Raw genomic sequence first — 25498 nt, forward strand, 5'->3', positions numbered from 1 at the left:
AAAACAAAACAGAGTTGAATTGTACAATCATACAATTCTTTGGACACATGACAAAAACTATTTCACCAAAACACATCCATTTTACGTTTGCAGAATTGGTTGAGTCAAAGGGAAAAGATTGAACAAGAAACCTTAAGAAAGAAATTTAGACTTAATCATGATCATCTCTTTTTCTTAAGACATAATTCAAAAAGTTCAGAAGAGAAAGTCTTTCCAACATCCGTGGATCCCTTCAAATAAATAAGATGCTAAAAGAATTTACACTTGAAAAAAACAATCTTAATCATCGCTTTGAGAATATTTATTATTCGCGCATGTAGTGCTAGTTTCCAACAATTGCAATTACTTTTCAAGTATTTATTATGTATAATACAAGTGTATGATAATTGAGAGAGTTGCCGGAGATACCTTCATCTATGCAGCCAGAGGTGTTTTCTTTTGCTCAACTAGTTTGGTCAGGGCATTGTCAATTTGAGTAAAAACATCCTCCTTTGCCACGTTTCCATTAACCTGAAACCAAATGGATCTTGAATGTCACAAATCACAAAACAGTCTAGTCATCCCTCCAAAGATTTTTCTCCTTTTTTCTTTATTCTAAATACTTCATGCAGAAAGCTAATATTGTTCCCCAGTATAAGAAATTGACACAATAAAAGGGTCACTGCTGAACAGAATCAGCTTCAACATTATTACATTAACCATTAAGCAGTTTTAGGGTTAATCTATATTACAAGTCAATTATCGTTCAACCCGTCATGCATACAAGAATATCATTATAATATGACTTACAGAAAAATGTAAATCAATATATTTTGGGTTGCAGACAAAAAAGGAAAAGCATGGAAATGATGTCTACAAGAGTCATGCTTCAAAATTAAAAGAAAAGAACACTATAATTTGAAGATAGATAATTTTTACAAGGGAGCAAGAAAAAAAGTATATATATGATAAAGAAAATGACCTTAAAATATCTTTCACATCACTAACTCTATGAAAATTCTTTGAAGATAAATTGAATAAAACCAACAACAATCATTGTGTCTACTTCCAACAAGAAGAATCCGTCAAGCACCTTGGAATTCTAACCTACATGTGCTATCGACAATAGAGAGAAAGGATTAGCGGTAGAGCCTCTCAAGCTTTTCACTACTAAAACATTACTCAATCAAGGTCCTTTCTGACAGATTCTGTTCCCAATAAGATCCTTTCCTAGAAAGAAAGAATGAAAACATCTAAAAGAAAGGATACAGTGGCTGATAAACCAATGAACCAAGTTGGACAAAATATACAACGGGCAAATACTGATTTTGGATGTCATTTAAACATATATACATCTAATTGATAAGTGCAATTCTTTTCATGCATTATTTTTTTGGCTATCACTACTGAACTCATTCATCAAAATCTTTTGCTTAAGATCACGACTTCTGCCAAACCCTAGTACTAGTAGCATTTCAAAAATAAGACATAAACAGGTGTGTAAATATGTTGAGAGGGATCATATCACATGCCTTAATTGTTATATCTTCGTACATTGACAGTACTGCCTCCACATTCTGATGATGAGTACGCAAACGTAACTTTACCTATATGGAGCCAAAAAGGAAAATAATATTATAGCTGTCCCATGATAAACTCTGATTAATTGCTAGAACACAATCATACAAGAGGTCAAATCATTATTTGAAAAAAAAACCTACAGGAACCCAAAAAATAAAATTTATTAAGTTAAAATTTTTAAACTAGAAGGAAGAATCTGGTCATGCCTTTTCTTCTGTATCATCAAAGCGTTGGGTAAGCCTTGCAGCTATTTCTTCAGTTTCTGGGGGAGAGTACTTCAAGTGGTATATCTTTCCTGTTACAGGATCTAATCTGCGACCAACAACTCTCTCAACAAGAATATCTTCTGAAACCTGCAAGAAAGGTTGATAGATCCTAAGTATAGTTGTGGAAAGCTCATCCTAAAATTTCACGTGCGTTATCAAATGCTAAACAAGATATAGATAATATACAGAATCAACAGGGAGTTCATGCCTTCTCTCCCTAACAAAATGATGAATATACCAAAAGCAGGAAGACAAAGTCATTACTTCTAAGAGAATGAAAAGATCAGGCTGGAAACCAAAACTCTTAAGAGCAGTAGCCTGAGATAAGCTCCTAGGATATCCATCCAAAAGCCAACCTTTTTCTAGAGAATCTGGCTGCGACAAGCGGTCCTTTACCATCTACAGGATCAAAATCAAGTAATCAAAAAAACGAGTGTGGAGTTTGAGTTTAAAAAAAAATACAACATCCCTACCATGACAACTATTTCGTCAGGTACCAATTGTCCTTTCTCCATGTATTCTTTTGCTCGCTTCCCATTCTCACTTCCTGAAGCAATCTCAGCCCTCAATAAATCTCCAGCAGCAACATGCACCAAGCCATACTGCATATATGAGGATGACTTTGATTCAATCTGCTTTTCCTTGGAAGCATTTAGAAAATAACGAATTCATGCAACAATGATGGACAATTAAATGAACAGGAAACAGCATCTTTGATAGATAAAATATCATTGCATCCAAATAATTATATATGTGTGTAACTGAAAATAAACTAGTGGAATATCAATGCCCTGTAAAGGCAACACACACATATACAGAGAACAAAAGCAAAAATCCTATGTCAACACATTCATTCTCCTCACAATCCCCATCCTCCAACCTGTTCAAGGTTTCACTTTATAGCCCACACCTCTCAAAGCAAACACCCTCAGCAAACCAATTGGCGTTCTATTCTTAGTAACACACATACAGTACCCAATGATTTGAGCACATTTCACTGAGCAAGAACCTGAAGAATATTTTTTAAGATATAATAAATATTTTTACTATAAAGAGCACATTTGTACCACAAAATGAGAATTAAAAACAGAAGAAAAATAGTATCATATAGGGAAAGCAATTAAAAGGTGAGATTATTATACAAATATCATCTTCTAAAGCAATCATTTATGCTAGTCAGGTATCTCGATCACATGCAAGTTCAACTAGCAGGGTGCAAACTGCCACTTATCCACACACACACACACACACACAGAGACACCCCTGTGCACACTGTGTAGTATGTCAGCACATTCAAGCATGCTGTCTGTTTGTGCAGAGATAGTGAGCTGTAAGAAGCTAGAGGCAAAAATGTAAGACTTTGATAGTGTACATTTCACCCTTAGCATCACATATTTTTCAATGTGTCATAGGATAATTACAGCAAAGCCACTAATGAAAGATAACCAGACGGACAAAATCAAGTGGCAAGCGATTTTACATGACTGAAACTTCTTTAACTTGAGCTTTTTGATGCTTTCCTCTGGGGATCCTCTCACTTCTCTTGTACACACCATATATTCAATAATTCAAATCGATCCATTCATCACATATGTGACAAATAAATTTCAAACATCCTAACTCAGTGAAAGCTACTGGGAGAAGAGTACAGATGGATCTGCCATGTCCAGCTGCCTAAAGCTTTGATACTCCTGTATTTACATTCTTAAGCCTTTACCTCTTGAAACTGATCAGCACAATAATTGGGAGGCAGAAACAAACCTAAGGAAAGTAATAGGGCTACATGTGTGAAAGTTCTTCTTAAGTTATAATTTATCCCTCTATTTTTCTAATTAGGGACCCTGATCACCCAAATGTGCAGTGAGCCGCAAGATGAGGCTAAAGAGCACAAGATTTGAGCAGACAACAACATCTGAAGCAAGAAAAATACCTAACTTTCTCAGAGTTTTATTCTGGGCATTGAAATACTCGAGGGAATCATTAATTTCAGAAACTGGAGGTTGAAGAAGGGTTATGACAGCTCAAAGAGAGAAGAAATACTTCTTGATGATATTATTCACGGTGAATTACAACATTAATATAATTGGTATACAACTTATATCAATTTGGTATACAATTCTAAACTAAATTACTAAATTTCTAAAAGAAGGATTTACACATCTCTTTTTTTTAACTACACACTGTTAGGGAAAGAGTCTATGTGAGAAAGAAGGGAAGGAAAGCTAGGCTGTCGGGTGAAGAAAATAGCCAAGTAGAAGAGTTGACTAAGAGCAAAAAGCTATTAGGGGGACAAGCAACAGACAACCAGGAGGAGTCAGAGTTCAAGCCATCAGAAACCTAGACCACTGAAGTCTTATATGTTGAGTTGGCGGTGCAGAGAAAGCAAAGGATGATGAGGAGATGAATAAAATGGAGAGAGGAAGAGTGAAGAAAGAGGAGGAAAAAATAGAAGAAAGAAGAGAAGAAGAGACCCAACCTCTCGAAAGCTAGTGAAAGTGTTTCTGGTGTTCATTTCCATTTTCTGTGTTATCCTTTTAAGTAGTGCTTCATTTTCATTTGTTTTGTGTTATCCTTTTGAGTTGTGGGAACTATTGTAAACAACCTTTGCAACTTGAATTATGCGATTACTGTAGTACACTCAGTTCCAATATTACAGTGGCGTTGATTTAATCAGTATTACTGTTACATTGCTATTACATTCAGTTTACAATAAATATAAACAGTAGACATTCCTGAGCCCTTCAAGTCTTGTTCCAACTTCTACCAACTTGCAGATTCACAGGTGAACTAGGGAGCCCTGGAGTCTAGCCACAGGTTTGTAACATAGTGGTATCAAAGCATGACGAGAATGGAATCAAGGGTAGAAGGAATCGAAAAAGAGATGGCTGAAATGAGATGTAAGATGGAAGAGATGAATCAACAGATGATAGAGTTGAATAGGGAGACGAATAGCAGAATGGGGAACCTAGAAACCAATGTGGAGTCCCTCCATGGCTACCTTTGGGAGCTACGAGATGCCATCGTCGGGAAAGGGAGCAAAGACAAGGGAAAGGCTCTAATGGACCAACAGGAGTCCCCACCGTACTCTCCTCCACCATCGGAAGCAACCGCTCCCCCACCCCCTAGAGGGAGTGTTGGGTATTGATGAAACCATCTCAAAAGGGAGGTGAGAAGGAAAAGTGTTAGGTGGACAGAGAGACATCCCATATCGACATTTGGACTTATTGGTATTCAATGGCGAGGATGCACTTGAATGGATTTTTAAATGTGAACGATATTTTGATATCAACAATCTGAACGAGAGGGAGAGTCTTACTACAGTAGGGGTATGTATGGAAGGAATCGCGCACAGATAGTTGAAATGGAGAGAGAAACGATGAGCATTCAAAAGTTGGTCGAAGTTTAGAAATGTCGCATTGAAGAGGTTTCGATCGCGACAGGAGTGCACCCCCGGGAAAGAACTCTTAGCTCTTTGGCAAACCCACTCCGTTTTGGAATACCAAGGTCGGTTCGAGCTGTTGTCTTCAGTAGTAGACGACATGAAGGAGGAAACATTAATGGATTTATTTATGAATGGATTGATGGAAGACGTTCGTACGGAAACAAAACTTTATCACCCAAGGGATTTAGAGGAGGCAATGCAACACACAATAGAGGTGTAGGAGAAGAACGAAATTATCGATGGAAAATATGGAGCCCGACCCAACAAGCCCAACCTGAAATACATGCCCAACCCAATCCGTGATACAAACCAAATTTTAATCTCCAACCCAGTCAATCAACAACCTAGCCGAGCCTAAAGCCAGACAGCTTCCAGCCCAACCCTCAACTTCAATCCAAGTCAAAACCGCCAAGCCAACCAGACCCAAACTCCTGTGCTTGACCCAAACCAAAACCCAAATGGCACCCATTATGTGCCCCAGAACCGACAAAACTCCCATCCAAATGCAAGCGTTGCATTTAGGGCTCCAATCAACTCAGGGGCATCCACTTCAACATTCCTGCAAGACACCAACTATATCATTTTTCCTTTATTAATATTTTATCTCTTTAGCTAATCTTAATTACAAATCAAACTCGTACTTGACAATCAATCCTTATGAGACCAACATTTTTCTATATTATTTAATTGACTCTTACACTTGTGAGCTATAGACAACAAACAGGGATGTTCCTAACATGTGTTGCCAATAAATTAAAGTCGTGTAAATTAGGGAAAATCAATGGAAATTCATTGTAAACACTTACCTGCAACAAGCTATTGTAATCCTTTTTGTGAGTTAATAAAAAGGTTGGGTTTTCTCATATATTGAGCTTCTCATTTTCTACAATTCTTATTGTGTTTGCATGCAACTCAAATGGGCAACTTAGTGTCATCATAAGGCTACAAAGTTCATATCAACACAAAACCTTGTCACATCTTTCTTCAGAGGCAACTGCATCTGTTTGTCCATTTTATTTGCTTTCATCCCAACATATTTGGATTTGATACAATAAAAATTATTCCAATCAACAAAATTACAATTCTAAGACAAGTAAAGACAATCGGGATCTATCCTAAGGCAATAAAAATTTTTTGTTGGGGGGCCAAAGTACTTCGTATCATTTTTGTCATAGGATGATGCATTCAAGTTTATTAATGATTTATTGTTACAACATGGTAATGGTTCGCAATCAGTCTCTGAACAACAAGATTCATTATTTGATGCTAGCAGCCTTGAGAATGGGCCTGTTGCTGAAGCTAAGTTCCTGAAGAAGGTTATTCGAACAATTGTTAAGAGCACTTTTTGGGGCTAGTGTTGGAAAGGGAAGCAGTGGCAATAAGATGCCAATATTGGAGGATTATGTGACTAATTTGACCACGTTACTAAAAGAAGGTAAGTTGGATCTTCTTTTTGGAAAATTGCCACAAATGAAGTGTGTTACCCAAATTTGGGGTCATTGAACTAAGAAAAATCAACGTCCGATCGGAGAACCTGCTGTGGCAGTTAAAAAGAAGGCACTTAGCATCATTATGAAATAGTTGTTGCTTTGAAGGCATGTAGACATGATGGTTTAGTTGTTGAAAAGTGGAGATTGTTCCAATCAATTTGGTTTCATTTGGATAATTCTGATCTTGTTGTCATCAATTGAATGTGGTTTGTGTGATGAAATGCAAAAAGGAATGGGCTGGGATGTTGAATAGATGGCTTCTGATGTTGCCTTCTCAAGACCTTCCATGTTTGAAGTTATGAGTCATGGTAAGGGCTTTGATACCATGTAATTTAAGAGAAGAATTACTTCTTGATGATATTATTCATGGTAAATTACACCATTTATATAATTAGTGTACAACCTATATTAATCCAGTATACAATTCTAAAAAGAAAACTAAATTACTAAATCACTAAACTTAAGGGTTTACATATCTCTATTTTTGTAACTAAACATCTATCTACAGCTCATTTTCCTATAGTAGTTATATCCTGCTATCTTGAGATTATTCAGATCCATGATTTCCCACAAAAGTGATTGTGAAAAAATGGCAATTTGAAAACTTGCAGCCGATTTGAAACTACTAAGGAAAGAATATAAAAAGGCTTTATAAAAAAGAACAACTAATCCTTAAAACATCGACCCAAACACACTACCATACCAAAGAATAATCTTACACTGCCCAAGTATTCTACATATCTATTAAAAAGAATAACATAAAATCACTCAATTATATCATATTAAACACAATTTCTGCATGAAATCACAAGAAATCTGAAAACTCCAATAAAAATAAACATGAAATAATGGCCTATAAACTCAGGAACCCAGGTCCCAAAATGGCAGAATGAAAAGAAAAGAGCAGCTTACTTTCTTAGTGATGAGCTCACATTGAGTACCTTTACCAGAAGCAGGAGCGCCTGATATCATTATCTTTAAAGGCTCTGCCTTTGCTGATGATGCCATGACCTGTTAATAGCTCACACCAATTATAACAATTTAATCTAATTAAACGGCACAAAATTCCCATAAAATGATTCAAAACTTCAGAAACCACATTGAACCCATTTACCCAAAAAAAAAAAATTCATCTAATTAAACCACAGAAAAACCCCCTAAAAGTGATTGAAACTTCAAGTCACAGTGAAAAAACATAAAAAACAGCACTTTCTCCCAATAAGCTACACAAAAAACTACATCAAATGATTCAAAAGTTAAGAAGCCACATTGGACCCATAAAGAAAAACAAAACTTTATCTAATTGAACTACATAAAAACCCCCTATAAAGTGATTGAAACTTGGAGCTGTGAACCAACTAAAAAAAAAGCACTTTCTCCCAATAACCTACATAAAAGCCCCCAGAAATGATTCAAAACTTGAGAAGCCATTTTAAACCCACAGGAAAAAAAAAAAAAGTCTCCCTAATTAAGCAAACGAAAAACCCACCATAGATTGATTAAAACTTGAGAGTCCAAATGAACCTACCTAAATACAAAAATAAATAAATACCAGTAAAAGAACACCACCGCGTCTAATTAAATTACAGAAAACGCTATAAAACCAATCGAAAACTTCAGAGTCACTTTGAAGCCACATTAAAAAAAAAAAAGGAATATTCTCAAAATAAATCACACAACAACCCCAAAAATAATGCAAAAAAGGAAATTCAAAAGTTCCCACCTGGAAATTTGTGGCCTTGGGTAAATAGGTCGTCCGGAAACTAAGGTATTCATGTGAATTGAGAGAGAAAGACGCTGTGTTAGAAGCAAAGCTCAAATGGGTGGGGGAAATGTGCTTAGGTTTATTTGAAGAGGAAGGAGAAAGAGAATTAGCTTTCACATTCATAGGCGAATTTACGCAGCAGGTTGAAGCCATTTCACTGCCACTGCCTCCGCCTCTCTCCCCGACGGTTTCTTATCTTCACGTATGCGGCATTTATATTTTTTCCGGATAATATGACTTTAAAAATATTCCACTTCCCTCCTATAGTTTTGATTTGTGTTCATTTGGGCCCTTTTGTTTTGGTCTTTAAAAATTTATAATAAAGTCGTTACTACATAATCATCCCTTAGATTTGACTTTGAGTTGTCAAAATATTATTTTATTATTGAATTATCTCTGACTTTTAATTTTCAATTAATAAAATAATTTAAATATAAAACATATTGATGTCATTTAAATCAAAAAGTAATTTATATTTTAGTTTAAAATGAAATAAACATGACTGACTTTCAATTTAAAGCTTTTCTAGAATGAAGGTATACACATTTGATTCGTTTGGAAAAATCTTCTAACAAACTATTGTAAATAAATTCAGAATATATCAAACCAAATTGTTCTCAATTTTATATCAATCAATCTAAAAATTTTAGTTTAATTTATGGTTTGTGGTTTGAACTTATAATTTTGTTATATATAATTTAAATACACAGATAATATAATATTGTATAATTAAAGAATTTTAAATTGTAGATAAATTAACATCTACTCACATGATGATACATCATTTATATATCCAAATTATGTACATATAGTATTGTTCTCTCTCTATGTATGTATATGTGTAAGTGTGTGCGTGTATATATATATATATATATATATATATATTAAAAATTAAACCAATAAAAAATACACTAAATTGTGGGTGCAATTCGATGCATGATTAATAAATAGGTAAATTATAGTCAATAGAATGATATTTTTGAGGTGATTCAACTTATTATTAAAAAGCTTACATTCATTGTTATGTTATTAGAATTTCTGATTACAATTTACCAGTTATAGTGTAAACATAAAAATTGTTGTCCTTAAGTCAATGTATAATCCTTATTTTATAGGACCAAATGGAAGGTTACATGTGTAATTATATAAATGAATATTAGAACCTCAATATAATGAATCTGAACAAATTCCATTGTTATAAAAGATGATCATGTGTTCTCAATTTGATAAAAAGTGATCCTTACAATGTAATGATAGAGAATGAAAAAAGGCATGTTTGAAAGATTGAGAAGAAATAATTGTGACTATCAAATTATGTTTTTTCTCCTATTTCTAATAAAGAGTTTTTTATCCACATTCTGAGTTAACCTATGTGAACATGATGCGGTCAGTTGTTGTAGATAGCTCGCATCATTTTTTAGGATAATTTGCATAAGTTCAACTAAAGAGTAGTACATGTATGTGTGTGTGTGTGTGTGTTTTTTTTTTTTTTTTAATCCTAATCTAATTATTAGTATTTTCCATGGCTAAATATAGCGAAATTAATTAATTTACCCATTTTTCATGGCTAATAAGAAATTTACCCCTATTTTTGGGGTTTAAACAAAAATACCTATATTTTAAAGGATTTAAATGAAAATACCCTAAATATTCAAAAAAATATCAAAACTACCCTTCATTTATTCTATATAAATCATATCTCTTCATTTATCTATTAACATATACAATTTTATTCATTATCTTCTGGGAAGAAAAAAGAAGTTCGTGATCAAGATTTTGATCAAGAAGAAAGAAGTTTGTGATATCGAGATATTTATACGTACTATAATTTTAATCGTTATTATTTTATTGATAATGTAATTATATATGGTGTTTTATATAATAAATTAGAGTTGCGTGTAAAAATTAAATTGATAAAAATTATACAGGGTATTTTGTAATTATTATAGTAGTAAGGGGTGAAATGATATTTTATAATAAATGGTGTTAGAGGTATTAGATAATATTTGAGAGTAAAATGATAATTTATAATGAATGGCATTAGAGATATTAGATAATATTTGAAGATAAAATATATTTTACAATATAGGGGCAAAGTGATAGTTTCAAAAATTAATATCACATTAATCAAAGTATATTAATAGTCACAATGTGTAATAAAATTATGGAATAGGTGTAATTATGTAATAGAAATAAAATTATAAAATTCAAACATAATAATAAAATAATGTAACACAAATATATAATTAGTATTTTTGATCATGTTATTTATATTGATTATATATTTCGTTGTAGGATAAATCAAAATGAAATGGTTGACAATGTAATAAAATGTATTGGAGGTAACAAAAAATTGATTAAAATTCTCGAGCACACAATATTCGAGGGATTAATCTAAATGGTGAGCGAAAAGTATAACATAGATTGAAAGATATTTAACATTTAGATAAACATGAAAACCAAGGCATCTTGATGACGACATCCCTGTTGAAATTTCGAATGATGAAGATGTTGAGGTTTTTAATAGTCTATCTAATCTCTTTAAAGAATGTGTTCCAATTTTTATAACAATTATAGTTAATGATGATAGTTATAAGATTCAATAAGCAGATGAAGGTTTATAAGGTGGTGAGTTAAGTAATTATCCAGAAGATCGGGAGATTAGTTTAGGAGGGATTCAAAATATCGAGATCAATCTAAAATAAGAATTTTCTAAGGAAGACTTTAAATGCTTAAATGATGTTCATGTTGATGTATTATATAGTGTAGAAGAATTTGTTCGTGACAACGAAGAAAATTTTCCATACTGGAGTGAATTTGAAGGAAAGGTTATACATGATATTCCTATCAAGAAACCAGAGTTTGAAGAGAAGACACACATTAATGAAGATATTAGAGTTACAAGCAGTTTCCCAAAAACAAATCTTGATGGTGGGAATATTCGTATTGATGTATTTCATTAGTTACCACATTTTCCTGACCAACCATCTACATCTAGAAGTCGAGAAGTGCAAAGAGATGGTGATTCTCCAAAAATTGGTATATTATTTTAATGTGAAAAGTATATCATTGATACGATAACTTGAGATGCCCTTGAGAAGAAATATCAGCTTAGAGTGTACAAGTCAGACACACTCAGATAGGAGGTTAAATGTTGTAATAAATAATGTAAATAACGTGCACGAGCAATAAGGGTAGGAGAAAATAATAGTTTCGAACTACATCATATGGATAGCCAACACACATGTTCTGAAGATCAAATATTACTTTATTATAGGCAAGCAGGGGCCTGAGCTTTAGGGCAAATTTTGAAGACCAGATTTATATTGGTTGATCGTGTTTATTAACTAAAGAAGATCATTGTGGACATTGCTAATTGATATAAAATTGATATATCATATGCAAAAGCATGACAGACAAGAAATTAGATACTTCAATCATTGAGGGGTATACTAGAAGAATCGTTTATATTGCTACCAAAGTATTGTTACAATTTAGTACATTGTAATCCAAGAGCCGTGACACATACACTAATGGATGAACATGAATGATTTAAATACTTTTACATGACATTGGGTTGTAATATATGTGCATTCCAACAACATATTCAACCAGTCATTTGTATGGAAGCTGTCTTCTTAAAAGGTAGATATCTAGGTTAATTATTTATCGTTATTGCATTGGATGGTAATAATCATATATACCCATTGGCTTTTAGCATTGGTCTTAAAGAAGATCATAACACATGGTGTTAGTTCTTAACAAAGTTGAAGGATTGTTTGGGTGAAGTACCTCATTTAACAATGATTTCATATGTTAGTATATTCTCTACAATGGTTGAAATATTCCCAAGTGTGCACCATAGTTGTTTTTGTCATCACCTTCACTGTAACATGCAATCTAAGTACAAGAAGAATGCAAAAGTTACATGGATGTATTGGAAAACAACTAAGGGGTACACAGAGTATAAATTTTGAGAGATAATGAACTCATTATCCCGTATATACCCTAATATAGCAAAGTACCTATGTGAGATGGATTTCAACCGGTGGGCAAGAGCATATTTCCCAGGGCATAGATGCAATATAAAACATATGACTGAATAAATATATATACATATACAAATGCTCATAATATAAAAGTCAATCAATATCTTGAAAAAATAATTGTGTAGCTAAACGCGTATGTAGGCGTAACAAGTCCTCAGCCTTAAAAGATAATAGTCGGCCAAGTGTTAAACACTTAATGTAACGTAACATGAACACACCACAATCACCTGATAGGGGTGTCTGCTGCAGTATTTCCACCACTCTATGTAATGCAAATGGATTGTCCCATAGATTACGACTCATATAAGACCAAAATGATGTCGCAACAAGCAAATATGGTATCATCAACATATACCCCAATATCTTTCTACTAAATATCTTTGGATTAACAGTAAAACTTTGTAACGAGTTGTAAACTTTGATCTTCCACTCCTTCAAATCTAGGACACTCGCAACCTACTGTGCATTATTGAAATTTATCAGGATAAAAACCTGTACATATTGACAAAATATATATATTAGACCTTGATTTAGTAGTTTTTGTAAAGTAATTTATTATTGAATTCTAAACTCATCGACCACACCTTAGGGTTGCAAATACAAGTCAGGGGGATAGTCCGTGTCCACTAGTCATGGGAAGAGTGGAGGAAACTAGTAGTTATATTGATCTTTTATTCACATGGTGTACTCATGAAGGATGTTGCAACAAAACAATCCAGAACTATCATCCAATTCTAATGGACCTTCATCGTAACATCATGTTGTTATTGATGTAATAATCACAAAAACGAATCCATACACTTTTAAAAATAGATAATATAACATTATCACGCATCTGAACAATATTCTATATTAAAAAACAAAATTAATTGTATTATGTTTTAGGCATATTAATTTAGGTGTTAGTATGAGTATTGAAGTGTTTTGTAAATTTAAAATGAAAATTTATGTTTTCTTTTTATATTGATAGTTTGCTTTATGATTTAAGATAATTGAGTTATGTTTTAGGTTTTGTTTATTTAAGTATTGGTAAGACTTTGGAAGTGTCTTGTAAATTTAAAATAACAAATTTTGGTTAGTGTGACTCTTGTGATATGTCCCTTGATAATTATTAGGGTTGGACTCAATCCTAACTATTTAAACTCAAATTTAACAAGTTAAATTCAAACCTAAAGAATGGGCATATATTTTTGGGCAAACTAAGTTCAAGCTTAATCGAATTTGAGTTAAAATTTATTTGAATTAAATTCAAAATTAAATTATTTTCAAGCCAAATTTAGAATTCAACTTGTTAATCTTGAACTGTGGTGCATTCTTATCCAAAACATGCAACAACATCCAAAATGCAAAAATCTGTTTTTACTGTTTATTTGAAAGGGGCAGTTTTTCAAATAATTCAATTTGACAATCAAGACGAATTCCAGTCCAAACCAAACTTATATCAATACATTCACAACATAATGAACTATCTTTTGATCTATGGTAGCACAAAAAGGGAACAAGATAAAACAATCAAAATGAAGATAAAAGTTAGTTGCAAATTTGATAATTTCTATGTAACTCTCTGGTGCATACATTTCAAACATACACAAATGTGTTCAACTTTAGATTTTAAAGATGTATAAATGAAACCAAGGCATACAAGAATGATTCCACCAACCTTGGGGTCTTCCACCACTAATCTTCCACCAAGATAATTGGATAAAGGAAATGAGGGATAAAAAACTTTAATGTTTTATCTGAAGTTTCATTCAAAATGCCAACCAACCAAATACAAATGAAGATCCATCATTTTATATAAAAAACATGAACGATAATGATACAATTTTGTCAACAAAATTAATTAAAAATCAACCAAACTCCTCAATGTATGCTAAACCATCCATCATAAACTAAACCCATATCTCATCAATTAACTAGGAAACAAAAGTAGTTATCTTTTTTCCTAAATCTAGGAAATATGTCTCTTATTTTTTGCAGCCAAGTTTCCATCTAGTTCTAAAACAATTAAATATAAAAGTTTGGGTCAAATGGGCTTCTTAAAGATCTTTGGACATTTTGGGCTCAAGATGGACTTTATTTGTTACTTCTTTGGGCTAATGAGTGCAAACTATTCACTTGGACCTTGAGTGCATGCTATGAGGTTATGTCCAAAAGTGAGATTAGACCAAAAAAAGGAAGCAATGCTTTTTTTGGCTTGTGAGTTGTTGGATTTTCATCCTTCTTGGTTTTAAGGGTAACATGGAGGCTTAAAGAAGGCTTGGAACTTGAGAATGGTGATGAAATCGGGTATGCATCAAACTGACTTTTCTAATTTAAAATGATCTAAAACTAAATCTTATTTAGATTTAACCTAAATCAAATCCACCTTTATTGGTTACTACTCTTCGCTTGAGACTGGTTTGAAAACCATTGCATTTTTTCAATTTAATTTCTATTTTAGATATTGTTGTTGAGGTTACATAGGATTCTTGAATTATTAATAAAAGGATTTTGAATCCGTGTTCTTTTTATAAGGGCTAAAATAATTTATTTTGGCTTTTTGACCTATATCATAGGGTGGAATTCAAAAGATATGAAAGATCTCCCTCATACGACTTTCCACATAATTATTTTTTTATGTACATTATTTGTGCACATACTTTTACTGAAAATTATATAAGCAAGTTTACACCACTAACCTTGTCTGGTTCCAGCTTTACATAACATATGGTATGCTATAACAAATTGTTTTGCATACCAAATATCAAATTAAAGGGCAATTGGCAAGAAAACTGATAAATGTGCCATGTACGATAATAAACCTCATAAACAAGTGAAAATGTATTATTTACCTCGTTCCTCTTGGGATCATTTTTTCTGGACATAATACAAATTTAAGCCACCAGTTTTTGTCTTATCCTATATGCACGCAGATATTTACCCGCCGCTTATCGGAGGAATGAGGGCCAATTCATCTTTGTGTTTAACAATAACTGAATCATGTGTGTATTCCTCGTTTAATGCAAGAACCATGCAGCCACGGATCTCTTCCAAATTCGGAAATTTTGCAACAAGCTTGTTCAAGCAATCTTGAGTTGTACTACCATTTGATACTTCTAGAGACAAATCACTCACACCAGTTATATCTCGAGCTGTGGCAAAGAACAATACCTTTATCTGAACAACTGATTTGTTGTTCTCGAAAGGTATGCTATCTGTACTCCCAATCTTAGCCTCTCCTTCGGTAGAATCCATGGTAGATAAAGGAAAGGTGTCAAATCAAATGGAACAACTCACTGCAACAATAGTCCAACAATGACAATTAAAAAATGTGCTAAAAATCAATATCAACAACAAACAAAATTTCCCAGATTTACATTAGACACAGCCAAGAATCAATGTGTTCTGTAAGTGACTAGTGGAAGTGGATGCAGGTCGTTTGTAAATGAAAATAATCAAAACAACCCAGCATAGATTCACAACTAACAAGTGGACGGGATTCAAAGCTTTTCAAAGTTTGATTCTTAATTCTTGCAATTAATCCCAACTTATGTTTCACAATATTCACAATGGCAGAGCCCCCTTATGCCATGGATAAAAGATATAATGTCAATAATACAATTAACTATCCATATTTTTTCTTGCCCCTGCAGCAGTCCATTCATTATATTACCTTGTGCCAATCCCCTCACAATTAAAGACCTCTGTCTCAAAAACTTACATCTAAATCAAATAATATATCTCTTCCATCATGTTACAATTCGTGAAACCTATATGCTTCAGAGTTCTACTGAAAAAGCTACCATTAATATGAGTATAAAACATTCTAGAACCGACTTGAAGACCACAACTATCAGGTTAAGTACACTCTGAAAAGACAGAATCCATCATTCTATTCAAGAACCCTTTCAAGACTGGAATATAATCATCCCTCACCTGAAAAATATGTTCATTTCCCTTTTCTCAAAATGATTAAACTTTCAAAAATTAACTGAAAATCTTGTTCAACAGATAGCTTGAAAGAGGAAAAAATTTTAAGTGGTGAAATGTCAACTACAAAGAGATAGAATGTGTTTCAATGGAGTTATGATGTGTTAGGGAAGTGCCCCTTAAAATGTAGTCGATAAGTGAAAAGGTAAAAATTCTCGACTGTATTGTCTTGCAAAAACTGATAAAACTGTTTTCAAAAACCAGTTTCAGGAGAAGCAAGTTTTCATTTATTCTTTCTGGCAAAATATAAACACAAAGAACAATGAATAGATGTTTTGACAAAAACTAAAGTAAGTGTTTTTCTAAGTTTCTTAAAAGCACTTCTACTCAATGAACCACGTCCACAAAATAAATGAAAATACAACTTTGAACATCGAAAAGCACTTCCAATTATAAAACAAACAATAAAATTTGCTTTCAAAAGTTATGGCCGTGATTCAAACAACAACAAAACCTTAGACGTTTCAGGTCTCCTTAAACCAGAAAAAAAAAAATCTTTTATCTAAACATCAGCAATATATAATACCCATAAAGTATTAAAAATCCAATTATACTCTAAACAAATTGAATGATTATAAGCAATAAATTAGGAAATACATTCACATACATAACCAAATTATTAAAAAAACCCAGAAAGATATACAAATAAAACCGGGTATATGGGAAGAAAATCGAGTATTAAATCTATCGAAGAACAGAGTTACCGAGAAAAGAGACGAGAAGGTCGCGATTCGTTCGCTGAATCTCTGGCGTTCAGAGAAGTGTTGTTTTTGTAGAAGAGGAAGAGGAAGAAGACAAAACGAAGTGACACATTTGGGTACTTTGGCTGGGTAATAAATAAAATAGTTTGTTTTCCAGGGTTCATTCTTTGCAGTGTTTGGTGGATAATTGTTTTTGTAATTTTATATATAAATAATATATATTATTAAAAATTAAAAATAAAATAAAATTGATAGTAAATCTTTATTTATATATAAAATTATTTATAAAAATTATTCTTATATTATAATATTATTGGGGTTTATACTAAATAGACTCTACTTACCTTTATTGGGAGCCATCTAAATAAAATATAAAAATTTCTCTCTCTTCATTGTTGAACAAGATCCTACTTAAAAAATTAAAACCAAAAAACACCTACCAGTTCTCTCATTTAATTTCAACAATTAAAATATAAAATCAAGTAACAAAATTCATTAAATCCAGATATTTTTTTTTGCTCTTTGGTGTGTTGATTTCATTTTCATAGATATGAATTTCATTTTCACCGGTATGAATTTCATTTCATTAGTACGCATTATTGAAACCCAATATGTGTGACACACAATGAAATTTATTTATTATATGTGCGAAGTGGAAGGGCTTTTTGATATTTATTATGTATAATGTATGAGGGACTTATCAAAATTTTATCAAGTGGCTTAATTGACATTGTATAATGAGTAATATGTAGGGGATCTTATAGAAACTTCATTAATACATTAGTTAAAATGTTGGATGTTATCCTCTTGAATAGACACAGAAAGAAATGAATTACAATAGAAAAAAAAACACAATGAATTACAATAATAGAAAATAGAAATCGATGATAATCTAACAAAAATATGACATATAAAAATCAATTTAGTTATTAAGTAAATGTACATATTGATTGTAGACACATCCTTATTCATATAACCCTAAAACTATAAATGTTATCAATGAGATATGTTATGACATCAAAGATGATGATGACAAAGCTTTTATCATTTACCTTCCCAAAAGATGTCCTAATAGTTCTTCTTTTTGTAATTGATATGTCTAACCCAACAAATATGCCTAGTGGACTGTCGAACTCATTGTTGAGGGAAAACATTATCTTCTTATTAACTAATATAGAAATTCAACAACCACAAAATAATGTTGAAGAGGGTGGTGAACTATAATGGGATCAATATGAAAAGAATAATATTAATCATGGTGTTGATGATAATGATTTTCTAGATGGGTTTGATATTGTGTTGTTATCAAATTTAAAGATTGGGTTCATGGATAGAGAGAAAACACTTCAACTTGTGGTACCTTTCGATTATGGGGATGAAATGTATGATATTCTAATTGAAAAACCTATATTTAAAGACATAAATGAAATACATAAATGTTAGGTGATCCTAGTTACTTTTAACCTGTCACTTAAAAATGTGATTGATTTGATACCATAGACTATCATAGAGTACAAAAGAGCATGTGATTCAATGTAGTAACTACCTCTTTTTTCTAGCCAACCAATTATGCCTAAGCTAGCATGTTGTGTCTTTGATTTAAATGGATTAGTGTATGGGCTTTAGATGAGTCGTCCAATTCTTCATGACTCAACCATGCAACACATATGAACAACTCAAGGATAATCATTCGGTAGTCATCCATGTAGGTCGTCTTAGTTTATGAGACAAACAAAATAGGAAAATTGAAAATTTTAGCACTATTTTATTCCGTGTATACAAAATTGTCACTTATCCTAAAGTTTTCACAAATATACCACAACAGTACTCACCTTCCCCAAAATATCCCTCTTCAATCTTTCATGCACAAATTTTCTTTCTTCTTCTCTGCAACATTTTTTTCTCTTCTTCCTCTTCTTCCAAAGTGATAAAGAAATCACTCTCTCTTCTCCCTCATCTTCAAAAACAAAAACAGGAAGGAAAAAACCAAATTCTTCAAAGTAAGGAATTAAAAAAAAAAGGAAAAAAAAAGAACAATCTACAAAGATAAAAAATGACCATCGAAGAAATGACCATCTAAGATGATCATTTAACAGTATTTAACTGGAAAAAGATAAAAAATGGTATTTAAGGATTTAACTAAAAAAAAAACTGGACATTTAAGTGAAAAAAAAAATTGGCATGAAAGTTGCTGGGTAACGCCAATCTTTTGCATATTAATATAATATTATATATATTATATTATTAATAATTAAATATTAATATATATATATATATATAAATCATGGGTTGGCAATTCTGCCAACCCTGGCAACAATATAATATTATATATATATAATATTATAATATATAATTATAATATTTTAATTAATATATTATATAATATATAATCATATATATTAATAATATTATATATTATATATTATATATATAATATATAATATATAATTACCAAGGGTTGACGAGGTAATATTAATATATATTATTATATATAATATAATATGTTATATATTATATTATATATAACATATTATAATATAAAATATTATATATATAATATTATATATAATAAAATATATATAATTATATATTATAATATATTATATATAATAAAATATATATTAATATATTATAATAATATATAATATAATATATATAATAATATATAATATAATATAATATAATATAAGATATTATATAATATATAATTGTAATATATAATATTATATTATATTATAATATAATTTTATATTTTATAAAATATATGTAAAGAGAGTCTGAGGCAATGGGTTGGCGATAAGAGAAATTGGTTTGTAGCATTAATGTAGAGTGGACCCACCCTTTATAAAGCAAAGCAACTGGTGTGGGAAAGGTTGGCGTACGCCAACTGTTAATAATTCCCAGAATTTCCAGATTGAATTAATTTGAATCAAATGAAATTTGAATTAATTTAAATTTGAATTAAATTAAAATTTAATTTAAAAAATTAAAAAGGGTGGGTGTTCATATTTTTTAAACAAAAAAAATTTAATTAAAAAAAATAAAAAGGATTACCTTCTAAAAAAAATTTAATTTAAATAAAAGAGGATTGGCGTTGAGAATAAAAAAAATTAATTAAAAAAAAAGAGGGTCAACGCCAACCCTCTTTTTTTTATATTATTATAATATATATTATATATTATATAAATATAATAATATTATATATTATAATATTAATATTATAATATAATATTATAATATTATATATAATATTTTATATTATAATATATAATATAATATATATTATAATATTAATATATAATATAATTATATATATATAATTAAATAATTATATATATATATATATATAAATCATGGGTTGGTAGAATCGTCAACGCCAAGGGTTGGCGATTCCGCCTACCTTGACAACAATTATATATATAATATATAATATTATAATATATAATTATTAATAATATAATATTATAATATAATAATATATATAATATAATAATATATATAATATATTTTAATATTAATATAATATTATTATAAAATAATATATTATATTATTATAATAATATATTATTATATTATAATATAATAATATATATTAATATATAGGGATATTATATACATATAAGGGTTGGTGTCCCCAACCCTTATATGCACAGCACAGGGTTGGCGTTTAACGCTAACCTTTAAAAATTAAAAAAACGCCAACCTTTTTTTTTATTTTTCAGTTAAATGTCTAGTTTTTTTTTCACTTAAATCCTTAAATATCCATTTTTTATCTTTTTCCAGTTAAATATTGTTACATGGTCTTCTCCCATCGTCATTTCCTCTAAGGTATATACAGTAGATATGTTTGAGTTTTGGTGGGTTGTTTTTTTTTTAAATCCTTACTTTGAAAAATTTTTAATCTGAAAAATTCAGTTTTTTCATTCCTGCTTTTGTTTTTGAAGATGAGGAAGAAGTGAGAGTGATTCCTTTATCACTTTGAAAGAATAGGAAGAAGAGAAAAAAAAGTTACAGAGAAGAGGAGAGAGAATTTATGCATGAAAGATTAAAGAGGAATATTTTAGAGAAGATGATTACTGTTGTGGTATATTTGTGAAAACTTTAGGATAAGTGATAATTTTGTATACACGAAATAAAATAGTGGTAAAAATTTCAATACCCCAACAATATATTAGAAATACTCATAAACGAAATATCAGAGATGTAGTTCATACGTACCACATGAACGTCAGCACAAATCAACAATTAAGCTAAGAAATAGAGAAGGTGACGATGCCAGGATGATTGATGGAAGTCTCGTGCTATGATGCCATGTGAAAAAGATTAAAAAAACAACTGAAAATGTCAAACCCTAATTTCGAAGCACGAGATGGGTGCAGAGAAAAAGGTCGAGTCTGGAACGATATGAATTCATTTTATTGAAAAAATAAAACAAGCCTCAACTATTACAGATTTTTTCGGATATTTATACTCCTCTGACATAAATACAAGTCGACCTTGTTTTTACAGAGTCAGGATGGTCCCAAGATTTATGAATTAATTTTTCACATCCCAACACTTCTGCTCTCTTAAAGTTTGTAGCAGTGGAGAGGCCCAAGAAAATCGTAAGAACTCGCGTGGAAGGGAGCAAGAAAATCTTATAGGCAAAATGTTGCGAACATAAGAAGCACTTACTTGTGGTAAAGTTTGCTTCTTAAAGTTTGAGAATTTCTTTGTTTGTCCTTTTCGTTTATGGCTTCGTCATTATCATTGTCGTGTTGTAATTCCACTGCCCATCAAGCCAAAGTCGATGTTTTTCTTAGTTTTAGAGGCGAGGATACTCGTGATAACTTTACTAGTCGTCTCTATGCGGCTTTGCGTTGAAAACAGATTCAAGCCTTTATTGATGAAAGGGGACTTAAGAGAGGAGATGAAATTTCTCCTGTGCTTTTGAAAGCAATTGAATCATCGAGGATTTCAGTAATAATTTTCTCAGAAGACCATGCTTCCTCTAGCTGGTCCTGGATGAGCTTGTGAAAATTCTTGAATGTAAGAAATTGAATAACCAAATGGTTATACCAGTTTTCTTCAATGTGAATCCATCCGATATTCGGAAGCAAACGGGAACTTTCGCGGAGGCTTTTGCGAAGCATGAAGAACGTTTTAAGGAGATGAGAAACAAGGTTCAGAATTGGAGGAATGCTTTGACTGAAGCTGCCAATTTATCTGGATGGGATTCCTCTGTAACCAAGTAACTATTAATTCTTTACTAAAGTCTATATAAGTTTTCAATTACTAATGCTATATAAGATATAATATTCCTTGCTAAAATCCAGTTATTTAGGAACGATATAAAATCTTAACTGAGTAAATGTATATGAAAATAAGACTTTAGATGTCATTAATTAATTAATTTCTTTTGAAATCTTCTAGTTGGTTGATGCTGTGAGAACTGCGATTACAAAATTGTTTTTATTCCATTATTTATTTGCTGTGAACTTATTGCATCAAGCTTTATGTTCAATACTAGTGACCTTTCTAACCTGTTTTGGGTTTCATAATGATGACAGAATGAGTTTATGGAAAAGTTTGGTATTTTGATTCAATGATTATTTAATCTTGCCTTGTTAATTTGACTCATCAAGAACATCACATGAAAGGCCTTTTGATGAAATTAAGTTCTCCTGCACTATAGGATATAATTTAGCCAATTTTTTTTTTTTTTTCATATATGTGGACAAATTAAGGGTATTTTTAATGAAAAATAACATTAGAAAGTTAGCTTTGCTATTACTAGTCCCCTACAAGAAAAGAAGAAAATAAACTGTTTAGTATTTTTTGCTTATGTCATGGTACATTCCAACTCTCTACTATTTATCTGCACGTTTGTAGGCCTGAGGCAACACTTGTAGGTGAGATTGTTAAAGATATTTTGGAGAAATTTAAAAATATATCAATCTCCGGTGATTCTGATGGCTATGTTGGACTGAACTCATGCATTAAGCATATGAAATCATTGTTATGCATTGGATTGTCAGATTTTCTAATTATAGGAATTTGGGGAATGGGTCGTATAGGTAAAACAACTATTGCAGGAGCGATTTTTAACCAAATTTCTTGTGATTATGAAGGTTGTTACTTTTGTATTAACATTAGAGAAGAATTAGAAAAATGGTGATTAAGTCATCTGAGAGACCAAGTTCTTTCTCAAATATTAGAAGAAGAAAATATCTAAATAGGCACTCCCAAAATTCCTCTATATATCTAGGAAAGACTTCGACACAAAAAAGTTTTCATTGTTCTTAATGATGTGAATAATTTTGAACAATTAGAATTTTTAATTGGAGGGCTTGACCAATTCGATCCTGGAAGTGGAATTATTATAACTACTTGAGATAAACAAGTACTTCATAGTTGTTGAGTGCAGAGCATATATGAGATTGAGGAATTTAACCATAATGAAGCTCATTTGTTGTTTTGTAAATATCCCTTTAAACCATGCCATCCCCCTGAAGATTTTATGGAGCTCTCAAGTAGTGTAATGAATTATGCGAAAGGTAATCCATTAGCTCTTAAAGTATTGGGTTCCACCCTTTTTCAAAAGCCCAAACAAGAATGAGAAAGTGCATTGTATAACTTGAAAATGGTTTGTGATCCCCAAATGGTTTGTATTAATGTTAGAGAAGAATAAAAAAAATGGGGATTAAGTCATCTGAGAGACCAAGTTCTTTCTCAAATATTAGAAGAAGAAAATCTGAAAATAGGCATTCCCAAAATTCCTCTTTATATCTAGGAAAGACTTCGACACAAAAAAGTTTTCATTGTTTATAATGATGTGAATGTTTTTGAACAATTAGAATTTTTAATAGGAGGGCTTGACCAATTCGGTCTTGGAAGTAGAATTATTATAACTATGCGAGATAAACAAGTACTTCATAGTTATGAAGTGCATAACATATATGAGGTTGAGGAATTTAACTATAAAGAAGCTTATTTGTTGTTTTGTAAATATCCCTTTAAACCATGCCATCACCCTGAAGATTTTATGGAGCTCTCAAGTAATGTAATAAATTATGCGAAAGGCAATCCACTAGCTCTTATAGTATTAGGTTCCACCCTTTTTCAAAAGCACAAACAAGAATGAGAAAATGCATTGTATAACTTGAAAATGGTTTGTGATCCCCAAATTCATGATGTGTAATCAGTTATGATAGACTGAACAGAGGAGAAAGAGATATTTCTTGATATTGCCTGTTTCTTTAAAGAAGAGGATACAAATGATGTGGCTTGAATAATGCTAGACAGTCATTACTCTCTTTATTTTGAATTGCGTAACCTTTGTGATAAATCTCTCATAACAATATCAAATAACAAGCTGCAAATGCATGATTTATTGCAAGAAGTGGGTCGAGAAATCGTTTTCCAAGAATTTGCCAAAGAGCCTACAAAATGTAGTAGGTTGTGGTATTGGGAGGATGTCTACAACATATGGAAAAATAATAAGGTAAAGTGCCTAATGAACATGTTTTGATTTTTTATATTAAATTAAAGTCCAATAAACAAACGATCAACCCATACAAATTTTATTGTTATGTACTATAGATTTATGAACTTTTTGTGCTTTTTATATTCACTTATACTTTGTTGTGTTTGTTTATTAGGGCACTGATTCAATTGAAGGCACAGTCTTAGATATGTCGAAAATAAGAGACCTTCAGTTAAGTTTTGGAGCCTTTGCAAATATGTCCAATCTTAGATTGCTGAAGTTTTATACTCCTAAGATTTACAAAGTGTTTGTGAATTTCTCTAAAGTACATCTTCAGTTTGAGGATTTTTCTAAAGTGCATCTTCCTCATTGTCTGAAATATCTTCTAGATGAGTTGAGGTATCTCCATTGGGAGGGATACCCTTCGAAAAGATTGCCATCAAAATTTAATATAAAGAAACTTGTTGAACTTAAATTGCCTTATAGTAAGGTGGAGCAACTTTGGAAAGGAACTAAGGTATAATTTATGATTATATAGTTGTTCTTTCATGTGTAAACTATGTGGTTCATTGATACTGATTTATTTTAGCCTTTAAATTTTTGTTACAGCATGCTTCAAAGTTGAAATTGAAATTGATTGATCTTCATGGGTCCAGATAATTGACCAGGATCCTAGACCTCTCAGATGCCTCTATGCTTGAAGTTATGGACCTCAGATATTCAAAAGTCTTAAAATCTTTCCAAAGATTTCAGGGAATATAAAACAATTGGATATATCTGCAACCAGA

At 31.3% G+C, this 25498-nt stretch overlaps 2 protein-coding genes and 1 pseudogene across 2 annotated transcripts; 1 reads left to right on the top strand and 2 right to left on the bottom strand.

Annotated features, from left to right (window-relative positions):
- Window positions 1–264: 264 nt before the first annotated feature.
- Window positions 265–8731, bottom strand: LOC123229703 (adenylate kinase, chloroplastic). Its single transcript, XM_044655617.1, has 7 exons — window positions 8482–8731; window positions 7671–7769; window positions 2300–2428; window positions 2091–2225; window positions 1767–1913; window positions 1512–1586; window positions 265–510 (listed from the first exon to the last, which is right to left on the bottom strand). Exons 1-7 carry the CDS (start codon window positions 8674–8676, stop codon window positions 415–417), a joined length of 876 nt encoding a protein of 291 aa, XP_044511552.1. The 5' UTR covers window positions 8677–8731; the 3' UTR covers window positions 265–414.
- Window positions 8732–15170: 6439 nt separating this feature from the next.
- On the bottom strand, window positions 15171–15850 carry LOC123228940 (molybdopterin synthase sulfur carrier subunit). Its single transcript, XM_044654450.1, has one exon. The coding sequence runs from the start codon at window positions 15807–15809 to the stop codon at window positions 15492–15494; it is 318 nt and encodes a 105-aa protein (XP_044510385.1). The 5' UTR covers window positions 15810–15850; the 3' UTR covers window positions 15171–15491.
- A 6443-nt stretch (window positions 15851–22293) lies between these two features.
- Window positions 22294–25370, top strand: LOC123228763 (annotated as a pseudogene).
- Window positions 25371–25498: the final 128 nt, after the last annotated feature.

Source organism: Mangifera indica, chromosome 11 (genome assembly GCF_011075055.1).
Source record: "Mangifera indica cultivar Alphonso chromosome 11, CATAS_Mindica_2.1, whole genome shotgun sequence".
Lineage (NCBI taxonomy): Eukaryota > Viridiplantae > Streptophyta > Magnoliopsida > Sapindales > Anacardiaceae > Mangifera > Mangifera indica.